The 14,105-nt window shown below is 42.6% G+C and overlaps 1 protein-coding gene across 6 annotated transcripts in view; it reads right to left on the bottom strand.

The window, feature by feature from the left end:
- SLC23A2 (solute carrier family 23 member 2) overlaps positions 1-14,105 on the bottom strand; it is a 142,856-nt gene that overhangs the window by 46,244 nt on the left and 82,507 nt on the right. For all 6 annotated transcript variants that reach the window (XM_086333495.1, XM_086333497.1, XM_086333499.1 and 3 more), the window contains 2 exons: positions 8,220-8,336; positions 5,557-5,714 (listed from right to left, as the gene is read on the bottom strand). In XM_086333495.1, coding sequence (XP_086189621.1) covers positions 5,557-5,714; positions 8,220-8,336 — 275 coding nt within the window. The remainder of the gene's footprint in view (positions 1-5,556; positions 5,715-8,219; positions 8,337-14,105) is intronic.

Here is a 14,105-nt window from a genome sequence, read left to right as displayed (position 1 = left end):
CAGTGTTATAGGTTAAATAGACTTCAATTTAAAACAAAAAGGTTGACATCTTCCACTATGATAGTGTATTTCTCTATTTCTTTTTATAGTTCTATTAGTTCTTGATTTCTACATCTTGAGCATTGTTGTTATGTTTATGTATGGTTAGAATTATTATTTATCTTCCTGCCAAATAAAACCTTTAATCATTACGTAAAAAAAACTGGATCATGTGGAAGAAAAATGTATCAGACCACAGAAACACAACAAATGCACCATACAAACTTAACTGGATCCTGGTTCAGAGAGGTGGCCAGAATAGCCATAATAGGTATTTTAGGGACAACTAGGGTAATTAGACGGAGAAGGCAATGGCACCCCACTCCAGTACTCTTGCCTGGAAAATCCCATGGATGGAGGAGCCTGGGAGGCTGCAGTCCATGGGGTCGCTAAGAGTCGGACACGACTGAGCGACTTCACTTTCACTTTTCACTTTCATACATTGGAGAAGGAAATGGCAACCCACTCCAGTGTTTTTGCCTGGAAAATCCCAGGGACGGGGGAGCCTGGTGGGCTGCCGTCTGTGGGGTCGCACAGAGTCGGACACGACTGAGGTGACTTAGCAGTAGCAGCAGGGTAATTAGATATAGACTGCATATTAGATGATATGACTCAAATTTCTCAGGTGTGGTAAACAGTTACACAAGAGACCCTCATTTCTAGGAGAGTATTTAGGAGTGAGGTATCACCATGCTGCCTGGAACTCTCAATTAATTAAAAAAGTTGCATATATACCCCAGCACAAATACATATACAGAGAAAGAATGTGAGAGAAATCCCAGTCTCCCATATCCCAATCTAAGCCCTGCATCTCTCCACTGTTCTAAATATCATCAAGTGAAGAGTTCAAAGCCTCCAACTTGAGATCTTGAAGTATCCTGGAGCCACCCCCTACAGTGAGTGAGCACACAACATGTACCAGCCCCGGAACCCAAGGAGGTGAGAAACAGGGGAGCTTCCTCCTCAGGACAGACAACTCTGTTAGAGGTCAGGCTGCTGTGCTAGCTACTGTCTTAGCCAAAACCCTACCTTTTCTCAGCAAAGAAAAATTCTGTGAGTCTCCAGCAGGCCTGTTATAGCCAGGAGAGGCTCTCAAGGAAAGGGCCTCTCAGCCCGCAATTTTTTCTTTTTCTGGAGAGCTGACAGAAAGGACTCTGAGAGGAACCTAGAACAAAAGACTGGATGTGGTCCCCAAACACAGCACCTGCACACCTCAGGGAAGGTCGGAAAAGGTCAGCATGATGTGCAAGGGGCAGGGTCCATCCCAGAGGGCCCTCCTTCATCCCCAGCTATGCACTAACACCTGCAGTCAAGGGCAGGGACTTGGGAAGCTTAGAGCTGCTACCCAGGCTTGGTCTCTGATGGAAAAGACAATAACAGCCAAAGTGATGCATTAACTGAGTCCTCCCCAAAGCTAGGGAGGCCTGGCTGCTGCGGGCTGGTTAACACTTGGGTTGGGGGACTCTGACCCTTGCCCCCGCTCATGGGATTTTAAAGGCTTTGCACTAATTCCTAGAAAGACCCCAAGGGGTAAGGTGGATTGAAATCAACCAGAATGAGAACTGCTGAAACCTTACTCAAGGGCACTGAGCAATAAAGACCTTGTTAAAAGCCAAGTGCAGGGGACCAAAGTCAAAGGAAATAAGGAAGAAGGAAAAAGTCGGATGGAAGAAAGGGGATGAAAGAAGCAGCTGTAACAGAAACATCCCATCCCCAACAGGCAGAGGCTCTGGGAAGCACTGAAGCCACAGAAGTCACACAACTGGGGCTGAGACACATGATCTCCATTCCAAAATAAGTCATGATCTCTGGAGGAAAGGAAACCACGTTCATGCCAGGGGAGATGTTCAGGGAAGGAAGGAGGGTCTGCAGCATGTGCTGCATCAGACACATTTTCTGTGGCCTTAGCCAGCCCAGCTCATGGAAAACAGACCCCCAAAGGAGTATTTTTGACACTGAATCCTAAAGCTGGCACTGCAAGCTCATGGTTCAGGTTTGCAAAGGCACACCTCTGTTTCACTCTCACTTTTTCCATATCACTTTTGGTTATTTTTATGCAATGAAACAGCTTTCCAGAAACAGCACACCACTCTTCAGCACACCCATGTGAAATGTGGCCAGAGCCCAGAGAATGGAAATGGTTACACTTCCTTCCCCTGCTCTAGACCTGCAATTATGGTTTTAGCTTCTTCACAATAAAGGCCCCATCCCTCAGAGGCATGGGCCATCTACCCATGACATTCAGTGCAGGGGAGTTCTGGGTACTACACGGGAGTCAGGCAAACACACCAAGAAATAGACAGAACTCAGACACACATGGCAAACCACTCAGTTAGAAAAGTCTGAAAATCTGCCCTAGAAATCATGACAGCTGAACATGAAAGTCTTTTTCTTCTGCAGCTCTCCAGCTAACTCCACCTAACTTTTTCTTTTGCAGCTCTCCAGTGTGAACTGCAAACACCAACAAACACGCAGAGGCCACCTGCAATCTTTACGGCTGTGATACTGGGAATAAATTCCACTCTTGGCCATGTCAGCCTTTCTTTTGCACTGTCCCACCCTTGTATTTCCACAGCCCCAACTGCTTTATCCGTTTGTTTGATTCTCTTGTGATCAGAAAGTAAATGCACAAGTCTGTAAACATGACAATTCAAAATCGACGATGAGGGTCTATGTCAGTAAGCAGCAGAATTAGAAGGTTTTTCATATTATTTATACTCTTGTAACTTTTCAAATGTATTTTAGGAAGAAGCATATAATATAATAATCTACAAACACACAACGATGGCAAGTGTCATCCACAGGACACCTTAGGAAGAGCCTCCTATCATTTTCACAAAAGCAAACTGGGAGCTGGAGAGGTCTTCTGTCCAGAGTTGTAACACTGCATAGGTCTCTCTAACTCCTCATACGCACTCATTTCACTCCCCCATGTGCGAACGGCAAAGAAACCATTTGCCATGTGGCATGAGCTAATGCTTTATTGGGAACTATAGAATCTGACTGCCCGTGGGATTACAGTTTTATCATTACAATGGTCAATAACTTGATTTTAACCAACACTGGCAATGCTGCTGCTCTGACTCTGCTGAATAGACATCCCTGGAATAGACTTAGGGATGCTCAACCCTGACCCGTTCTGAGTAAGTACTGGGTGTCTGAGTACCAGGGGTAGGTCCCCACTCTCCTGAGGTCTGAGTGTCAACCTTGGTCTGCTGGAAATACTAGGTGGGTGTGGTATTTAGCCATTCTTGAGATCTCTGCTCTTCTTTTACAAAAGCCACAGGAGACCTAGGGGCAAGAATCTGAGAGGTGATTCAGCTGGAAGGGGTAGCCCTGCCTCTTCAGGCACAGTGAAACAAAGGGAAGTTGGGAAAAGAGGAGTTAGAGTTTTAACAGAAAAGGGTGAAGGACAGGGAGATGCAGGGGATGGGGGAGATGGGATACTGCAAACAAACAGGGGACATGGGGCACAGCAAACAAACAGCCTCAGAGGTGGTGACCAGTCAAGCAGGGAGGGAAATGCCTCTCATACACCTCATCATCTGGGCTCGCCTTCACACAGCAGGCCCTCAAATGTATGCTGGACAAAACTTAAAAGAATGTATCAACAACAGCTTGTGGCTTTGAGGAGTTGGAAACCAAGCCACTGAGTGCCTTCTCACTCTTTCCCTACTAGATGGAAGCTTCGAGGCAAGGATCCCAGGCAAGAAAAAGGTGCTGTGTGTTAGCACAAAGAGGGAAGTAGAGTCAGGAGTGGCCTTCCTGATATGAGACCAGGGCAGAGCTGTACCTGGTACCTGCCATACCACGGTAAACACGTCTTTCATTTCCTCTTCAAGTCAACCAACAATTCTCAACTAGAGGCACTGCCTAAATTTATAGATGATTTGTGCTACAAGTTCTCTGATGAGCTAGCTGTTTAGAAAACAAGTATTTCCCCAGAGAACCAGTTCCCCATGTACAAGGTAAGGCCCTTGAGTCAGCCAATAAAAACTTTCTAAACCACCCTGGCTTTGAAACACAAAATCTTGAATGCTGTAACAAAAGAATGAAAGATGCTATCAGCCAAGTTTAACTACCTGAGCACTAAGAAACTTAATCAAGCCCTCTCTGGAGTGTCCAAATACATCTCCTTCCCCTAACAGGTGAGTAACACGCTGCCTTTCCCTCAGGGGTCCCCTAAGACGACCCTCCTTTCTGAGGTAAGGGATCTGCTCAGCATGGTGGCTTCAGGCAGTCCTGCAGGGGCTGGGGACTGGAGAATCCGAGGAGCTGGCCAACCCTTTCAGCCTTCCTTGCGTCATCAGACCTGCTATGGAGCTGTCATATTCCTTATGAGGACACTGCTTAAGCTGCCACCCAAAATGCCCTAACACTGTCCTTCCCATATTCTCCTGTCCCCTGTAAGTGAAGGTTGTTCTGAGGATTCTGACTCACTGAATACAGTCCATGATTACCAGGCTGCCTTCTTTGCCCTCTGAGTTTGCTCCCGCTTCCCTAGCAGGGAGACACAGAACTTATACGTTTACTCTGCTGTCCTTGCCCTGAGAATAGTCCTGTCACCACAGGCTCCCCACCTTGAGCAACATCCTAGGGTAAAGGAAAAGGCTGAATGTGAAGAGGGTGGAAAAAGGGGACAGGAGGGGACAAAGCAAGACTGCAGGAGAAGGTAAAAGAAGACAGTTCTTTTCCTTCCTATGCCAGCCCCATATCCATGTAAGCTGGGGCCTGGGGATGCAAAGTGCACTTTGCACTTTGAGGGAACACACATCAGCAAGAAAAGACACAAACAAAAAAGGACAAAGTGGAATAAGAGTCACATTAGAAGAACATACACAAGATGCATGTGTGGGAATTCAGAGAGAACAACGGAGGCGTGGGGAAGTCAAGGGTGCTTCACAGAGAAAAGAGGAACAAGCCAGGACTGGAAGGCCGCAGGGCAGCACAAGCTCAGGTAAGACAGCACAGCGGGCTTGAGGAGGAGCTCATTTCTTGGTGAGTGCACGGGAGGAGACTGCAGGGCTCAGGGACATACCTGGGTGGGACAGAGAACAAAGGAGACGCCTACAAATGGGCACATCCCAGTGTTTAAACAGGGAGTAGGGCTGTAGCCTCCTAGCACCCAGGAAGATGCAAACATTGAAAAAATGACACCAGGGTAGCACACAGAGCGGGGCAGAGGACAGTAGCCTTGGAGGCAGGGAGACCAACTGGAAACCTAGTCAAACACAGTCCAGGTCTGAACTTCAGGAACTGGGGAAGTGACAGAGTACTAGAGAAAACTTGCCCTGCCAGCTGGTGGGATGGAAGGAGCTGAGTTCCAGCCTGCACAACTGGCCAGGAAGTGGTGCCACCCACCTAGAGAAGAAACACAACAGGACTGGGAGAGGCAAGGCAAAGGCCCCTAGGCCACACTTCCCCATACTCCAGTCAGTCCTTCCAAGCAGCCCTGGGTGGATGTGCACAATGCCCCGTGGGCACGTCAGCATTCCCAATTCAGTGCCCCAATCTCACCTGCATCCAAAAGTGGTCTGCAGCAAAGTTGTGATTCCCACGCAGAAGAAAATGGTCCCAATGAGCTGGCTGGTGGCCCACTGGTCATACCCCACACACATGGCATCGGCCAGCAGAAAGGGCACTGCGATGGTGCCGCTAAAACACGTCAGGTAATGCTGTGGGGACAGAGAGACAGAGGGGAGAAGTTCATCTTTTTTTGTATTTTGTCTGATTTTACCCTAACTTTGACCACTCCCCTGTTGCTTTTAAAAAGTAGCACACATGAATTTGTTTTTTTAGGTACACACTCATCATATGCCAAATTGTTTTTTTCTCCCCCCAGCATTTCTATTACATTTTCTCGTCTTCTAACTCACCTGTATTATTACTTATTACTTGCATGAATCCAGGCCAGCACAAAGGAAACGCAATACAAACACCAGTAATGTTTTATCTATAGAATTTTTACTGAGAATATTTGCTTTTTAACTGCTTTTCACCACCAATTGCTAAAACCATAGATCTTTCCCCTCGAATCTGTTAACATGAATTCTGTGGCATTGAACCATTCTTGAAACAAACCCTAGTTAGTCATGTTAGATTTTGATTTGCCTATATTTTATGTAGAATTTTACAACTATGTTTTGAGATAATTCATCCTTTTTAAAAAATTCTTTTAGGTCTGGGGATTAAAGCTACAAGCTTCACTGCACAAGGCATTTTCCATCTTTTCCTATGACCTGGCATTATTTAACAGCAGTCAGGGAAGCGCTACACTCACAAGCAGCTGTGGGAATCATTCAGAAAGAGCTGGTCCCACTCCTCCTTTAGGACCCCTCCCCAATTCCCTACAGCCCTGGCAGAACATTCCAGCTCTCACTGCTCACATCCCTTCCTCCCAGAGGCTTGCCTGTTGAGTTCTTACTTCTGTTGTGCAAATTTCCTCTTTTCTTCCTAACAGTTCCCCATCTCTGCTCATTTTTGCCAAAATGCGCTGCTTGCAGCCCCAAAAGACGAACTGTAAAACACTAACAGGTGTTTGGTGAAGGGAAGAGAACATTCCCATCAGGACTTCCCAGAGCTGCTCACGATTGCACTGTCAAGAAGGGAGTGATGCATCAGAGTTTCCCAATTTCATCTGAAAGGGGAGACTACTTCTAGACACATCTATCAACATTTCAAAAAGCAAGTTTCCTGAACCTCGTTTGAGACATTCAGTCCTAGGGAAATCATTTGCCTAACCAGTCAGGTCCTCTGGTTATGCCTTCTTTATTAGAATGCCTTTCTGTCCAGTTTACCAACTGTTTTAATACCTAAGATGGGGTAGGGCCTGGAAACTGAACCAAAGTATCAGCTGTCAGCAGATATAGTCCACCTCCAAGAGAATAAACTTGTCTGGGTAATGAGACTGATTTCCTTAGCATGAACTGATCATTCAAACTTGAGAAAGTAAGAATGCAAAGTGAGACCTCAAAACCAAGGCACACACAGACCAGAGCTATGTGTCTGGGCAAAGAGCCTTCCATGTCATCCCCTTTCTCCTAAAGCCCACTTCAATCGTAAGTGGGAAAAGGGAGTGGTGGCTGGGGGGAGGGGGGGAGTGGATACCAAAGATGCAGAAGTCCTGCACCAGCTTGGGTCACCTCTCGCCCCATCCCTCCTACCCGTTCCTTGGCAGCCTCCTTGCTCTGCTCCCACTGGAAATTGCAAGCAGACATTACCAAGGCAAGCCTGCCTTCCTTTAAAAATAAGACTGAAGCCTCCACATTTATGTCCTGACCAACACAGCACTTCTTTTTTTTTTTCTTTTTAATTGAAGGATAATTGCTTTAAAGAATTCTGTTGTTTTCTGTCAAACCTCAACATGAAACAGCCATAAGTATACATGTATCCCCTCCCTTTTGAACCTCCTTCCCATCTCCTGCACCATCCCACCCTTCTAGATTGATACAGAGCCCCCATTTGAGTTTCCTGAGCCATACAGCAAATTCCCATTGGCTATCTATTTTACATATGGTAATGTGAGTTTCCATGTTACTCTTTCCATACATCTCACCCTCTCCTTCCCTCTCCCCATGTCCATAAGTCTATTCTCTGTCTGTTTCTTCATTGCTGCCCTGTAAATAAATTCTTCAGTACCATTCTTTTAGATTCCATATATATGTGTTAGAATATGATGTTTATCTTTCTCTTTCTGACTCGCTTTACTCTGTATAATAGGTTCTAGGTTCATCCACCTCATCAGAACTGACTCAAATGCATTCCTTTTTATGACAACATAGCACTTCTTAATGCCACCCATATTTCACGGCAGTTGACAGTGACTATGGATTGGTTAACTAGGAATGAGAGATGAACACTAATCCTTCTTATCTCTATTCCTCTACATTCTCTTCCCTCTATTCTCCCCCTTTCCATACACCTATGATCTTTTTTCCTTCCTTCCATGTCATTTCTATTGCTTATTCCCTGAATATTTTCCTTTTTTCCTATCATGGTTAACCCACTCCTCCTATTTACCTTTCACTGTTTTGAAATTCATATTAACAATTACCATTCATCATCCTTAAAAGAGTAATTTAAAGCTGTCAATAAGTAAAAAATAAAAATTGAATTTTAAATAATCTAGACAGACAATTCAAGCATCTGCTGGTGGTTACATTCCAAAGGAATCATCTTACCTGCAACCCCAGAAATATGCACAGGTACCAGGGCGGAACATCTTCTATGGTATAAATCATATCTGATCTCTGGGGGTCTAGACTGCCAGTGCTATCCAAGGTCTCAGCAAGGGAGCTCTGTGAGCAAGGGAGAAAAGAAGTTGTTCAATAAAAGCAAGGTCTAAGGTTAACTCAGCATAGGCTGTTACTGAAAAACAATTTTATAAAGTGGCTGTCACTCTAATGTAAAATTAAGCCTTTATTACCTTTGACACAATGTTAAGCACACTCAGTGGGACGGTCTGTTATCAGGATTTAGGGGCTCAGTATCACTTGCCGTCAACTCATCCCCAAGAGCAACCAGCTTGCTCAGAGCTTCTCCCAAACCTGGGCACCTCCTGCATAGAGAGAGATGCTCCCAAGGTTGACACCACAAAGTAGTACCATGGCATGAGTGATACCATCCTTGGGTGGTAACCTGAATTAAGAAATATTATAAAATGCTAACTACTTTCAATAGCACTAATCTGCCCCTCCTATCCCAACCCATCCCTGCAAGGAAAAAGATTTTTGTACCTAAACATCCTTCTTTTATTTATTTTTGAATTTTATTTTTGGCTGTGCTGGGTCTTTGTTGCTATATGTGGGCTTTCTCTAGTTGCAGCAAGTGGGGGCTACTCTCGAGTTGCGCTGAACAGGCTTCTCATTGCAGTGGCCTCTCTTTTCACAGAGCATGGGGTCCAGAGCATGCGGGTTTCCGTAGCTGCTGCAATGCAGGGCTCAGCAGTTGTGGCACATGGGCTTAGCTGCTCCACGGCATGTGGGATCTTCCTGGACCAGGGATCAAACCCATGTCCTCTACACTGGCTCGCAGATTCTTAACCACTGGACCACTAAGGAAATCTCAGGAAACATCCTTCTTTTAAAACACTTTTGCTCAGACACAAATGTGAGTGAAGAGAGCAAAGGTATACAGATACTATGATTCAAAGAAACCAATACAATTCTGTAAAACGATTATCCTTCAATTAAAAAATAAATTTTAAAAAAGAAAAAAAATTTAAAGATGCTCAAAAAAAAGACTAAAAATATATTTATAGTTGAGGATAACCCCACCAACCCCCATTACTGAAGATTTTTTTTAATGTTGTGTTGTCTGCTTTATAAACCAGAATCTTTACAGAGACCACAGGTTATACTCCAGACATTTCTGATCAACTTCAGTGTCACTTCTGAACTCATCCAGTATCTGAGCCAAACTGAAAACTTGGGGGATTCCCCTATATACCCTCAATGTTACCCTGTTTCTAAAACCATACTAACAATTTCTTGGAATCCAAGATGTGCCTTTTAAAGTTTTTTAATAATAAAGCGCCTAAGAGGAAACAAAATTACAAGATGTACCACAAAAGAGATAAAGATGACAATATTCTAAACCTTGGTCACATCTAGCCCAATTTGTTCCACTTTCCAATGGATCTGATCCACAGAAAGATTCTGAGAAAGATGCTGACTCCTTGTTTATCACTCCATTTTTCTTACACTGGAATTTGAACATACACTGGCCAAATACTCTTGAACAAAGTGTTGTATTAGTGACACACTTCAGCGTCACTCTCGAAAGCCTAAAGGTAAATATCAAAAGTAAACGGACATTTGATCTAATCCAAATGTGAACTGAATATGATCTTTCTGAAAGAATTTTTCTTCCATTCAAACAATGGATATTGGCAGGTCCCCAAACCCCTCTGTCCGTGGGGATTCTCCAGGCAAGAATACTGGAGTGGGAAGCCATTACCTTCTCCAGAGGATCTGCCCAACCCAGGGATCGAATCCGCATCTCTTGCATTGCAGGCAGATTCTTTACTATTGCCACCAGGGAAGCCATGATATGCAGTGATATGCAGTAAAGGATTAACTCAGCAGGTCTGGGCTGTTCAAACCCTGAACATTTGAAAGAAAAGTTTGGTCCTTACCTGACACCTGGAAGATACTTTAATGTTTTTAGAATATCCTTCCTCTTAAGAGTGCATTTGTTTACCTGAGCCCTTCACAGATTATTCTAACAGTGCAATTGACGATGGGGGCCTTGGGCCACATGGTATCAGTTTGACTCCAGAGGGCCTGGCAACGCTTCTTGAGTGTCCTCACACATTGTTTTGGGGGAAATTAAGCACTGCCACATGACTCCATTAGGAAGAGGACAACTGAAAGTTTGCTCAGTGTCTACATGGGTTTTTTTAATCGATTTTAATCTGAACCCTTTTTCTCAAATAAGCTACAACCAGAAGCTTTTCTGAATTCTATGAGTCGGCTTTGTTGTTCAGTCACTAAGTCATGCCCAACTCTTTGCGACCCCATGGACTACAGCATGCCAGGTTTCCCTGTCCTTCACTATCTCCCTGAGTTTGCTCAAATTCATGTCCACTGAGTCAGTGTGAGTCATCCAAGCCAATCATTGAACCTGATTCGGGACTCCTAAACCAGTCCTGGATATCTCTGAACGAGGCTGACCATTTGCTGATATGATGCAACAATGGACACTGGACTCACTACACAAAGGACAACTCAACACTATCATAGGGCCTACAGGCAGGAGTGTTACTGCTCACAAAGTAACAAAAAGAAATGTCTGAAAACAGAGTATAGTAACACTACACTTATTAGATTAGTATAATCTGTTAAAATAGTATTGTAAGCATTATTACTCTAATGATTCCCAAATGGCTAGTTTTACGTATAAAACACACGAACAGAACTGAAAAGACTGAATCTGTCCTCTTTATAACCTGGAGGGCTAAGATTAAGATGTGTACACAAATATATATATATACATACACACATACACACACACTGTATACACACAATTTTTCTTAGTAATGAGGGTGGTTCTACAACTCAGTAATGGGACTAATGTCAATGTCCACTGATGATATCAAGAAAAAGCAGGAAATTGTGTGGTCAAGGGGATCAGTGAAGCCTGTCAGACAAATGCTACACTGCCCTCCCTGAGATAGAAGGAGAATGGTCACTGTGGACCATGGTACCACAGTCTGTTATCACAGCATGAACAATATGAACCATTTTAAAACTGCAAAAACAAAAACCTCCAACAGAGAAGTTTCTTTGAAAGATGATCACATTAAGTCAGACAGAGTAGGAGAAATATTGGATGACTTCCCTTCTATGTGGAATCTAAAAAGAAATGAAAGAAATGAACTCGCAAAACAGAAGAGACTCACAGACTTACAGTGAGGGTGAGGGAGTGAGGATCGGGGGAAGATGGAAGGAGGGAGAGTTATGGAGCTTGGGGTGGACATATACAAACCCTGTATTTAAAGTGGATAACCAATAAGGGCCTACTGTATTGCACATGGAACTCTGCTCAGTGTTCTATGGCAGCCTGAATTAGAGGGGAGTTTGGGGGAGAATGGACACATGTATATGTATGGCTGAGTCCCTTCACTATTCACCCTATCGTAACATTGTTAACTGACTATACCCCATTATTTCTGGAATACGTAGAGCATCTGTATGAGCTGTGACCCATCTGGGAGAGGGAAAGACTCCACAACATAGGTGCTGGAGGGGAAAGGTATAAAGAAGTGAGCTGGTTGACCAATGGAAGCTGAGAAATGCTCTATGCTTGAAGGCAGAAGACAGGATAGGGATGGGAAAAAGATGGGATTTAACTCCAATCAGCCACACTGCTGCCTGCCAACTGCTATCCTCAGCCTGCAAGACACAAAAATGTATTATTTGAAGAATACAAATCAGAAATACCTCAGACTGAGGAATACTATGTGTGGTTTTAACCCACAAGCATGAATAGTTGAGATCCTTATCTGTTTCCAGAATGCCAGAAGCTACAGGAAGACTAGAGGACTCCTTTCCAGATGATCTGATCAGCCTCAGAGACAAAACACTACCATCTACAGAGCCTACAGTGACAAGATAACTCTCCCTATTCAGTGGAAAGGCTGAACAGAAAACTTTATCCACACACAATGATTCTACAATCATATCTTTTTATTGCCTCACATTCCTCCAAAAATAAGAGCCAAATAGAGGAAATAGGTCCATGTAGTAGAAAGAAAACACACTGGCAGGGGGAGAAACCTGTCTCTTCACAAAAGTATTTTGAACCTGGGAGGAAAGAAATGTCATTTTCAAAGCTCTAATCAGTAAGTAAAAACAAAGAGTAAAAAAGACCTTAGGAACTAAAAACAGGATAGGAAAAAAAACTCAACAAACGGGTTGAGAGTCCCAAATAACATGTGCCCCAAATAACAAAAAGACAAATGTAGGTTAAGAACAATTTTTATGGGAGAAAACAGAATATAAGAATCAAAGAAATAAGAAAATTTCTAAGAACTAAAGGATATGCTTGCAAATTAGAAAAATACGCTAAGTTTTCAATAAATTAATTAAAAAAGATTCAGCTATCTTTGAAAACTCAACAAAAGAATCTAGTATGTCAAGAAATTTAAGGACAAAGGGGAAATAAAACATGAGTTTTAAGAATTTGGACAGAAGGGGGAAAAAAAGAAAAATCAAAATGGTAGGAGCACAAGAGGGAAAGACAACATGAAAAAAGGATAAGAGAAAACAAGATTAGAGAGAAGTGAGAGAGGGCAGACAAAGTAGATCCAGAACAGACATAAATGGAGCCTCCAAATAAGAAAACCAAAAGAAACCAGAATAAAAAATAAAGATATAATTCAAGACAACACTGCTGAAGTAACAGGAGACTTGAAGCTAAATACTGAAAGTGCCAGGAAAAGCTGACACAGAAGGTCAGCTTCAAAACTTATGACTATTATTATATGACAGTCAGTAAAGTTACTGAATATAAAAGATAAATAATCCACAGAAAAGGCAAAAAGATCAAGATATTGATTTACAAGGGGGAAAAAAAAGACCAGCCTGAGTTCTTCAAAGCCATCTTCAACACCAGAAAATGAGAAAAGAGCAAACAATAAGGTATGATTCAATTATTTCCTTAATTTTATATTATATAATTTTTCAAAACTATACAGTGGTAGAAGAAACATCAAATGCCTGCCCTATATCTATCCCCAGCTCCAGCTTCAAAATTTATTATCCCTGGATTCTTATTTAATCTATTCCCCATCTCATTCTAACTTTACTGGAGTAAAGGGATGGATTATTTTAAACTGAATCCTCAAAATACATATATTTGCTCAGAAACACATATATGTCTCTTAAGCAGATAAAGACCCTTAAAAAGAACGGAAATACCATTACAAACTAAATCAAATTTCTTCATATCAGCTAATACCCAAGGCTTATTACAAATTTTTCATCCTATGTTAAAATTTTGTTACAGCTGATTTATTTGAGTCAGGATCTAAACAATGTCCTAAAGATTTTACATACAGCCAAACTTCCTTCAAGCCTAAATGCTATAGATAAATTCTCATCCAAAATTATTCCCCTGATTCAGTTCTTCAGTGTTATTTCTCTAACTTTAATGAACATATCAAATCACATAGGAATCATATGAAAATGCAAATTCTGATTCAGCAGGTTTTGGTTGGGGCAGAGATTCTACATTTCTAACAAGCTTGTAGGTAATGATGTCAACAAAGCTGATGCATGGACTACACTTTAATATCAAGGGCCAGGAGGATGAACTTCAGTCAACCAAGAAATTACTGGTGAAAATCAGCAAAAGGTTTGACTCAAATTAGCTGTAGAAATAAAACTAAAAGTAGGAAGTAGGTAACCAGAATGTATAAAACTCACGTGCACCAAAAAGATACAAACATTACAATTAACAAAATGTGAGAGAGGAAAAGAAAAAGGCAAGCAGTAAATTGTAATCTAATATAGTTGGAAGTCAAAGCATGATACTGAAAGCTGACAAATCAATTATAATGGAAA

This window comes from Bos grunniens, chromosome 13 (assembly GCF_055505025.1).
Source record: "Bos grunniens cultivar Pamir isolate PY7600 chromosome 13, Bosgru_T2T1.0, whole genome shotgun sequence".
Taxonomy (NCBI): domain Eukaryota; kingdom Metazoa; phylum Chordata; class Mammalia; order Artiodactyla; family Bovidae; genus Bos; species Bos grunniens.
This window is presented reverse-complemented; position numbering and strand designations above follow the sequence as displayed.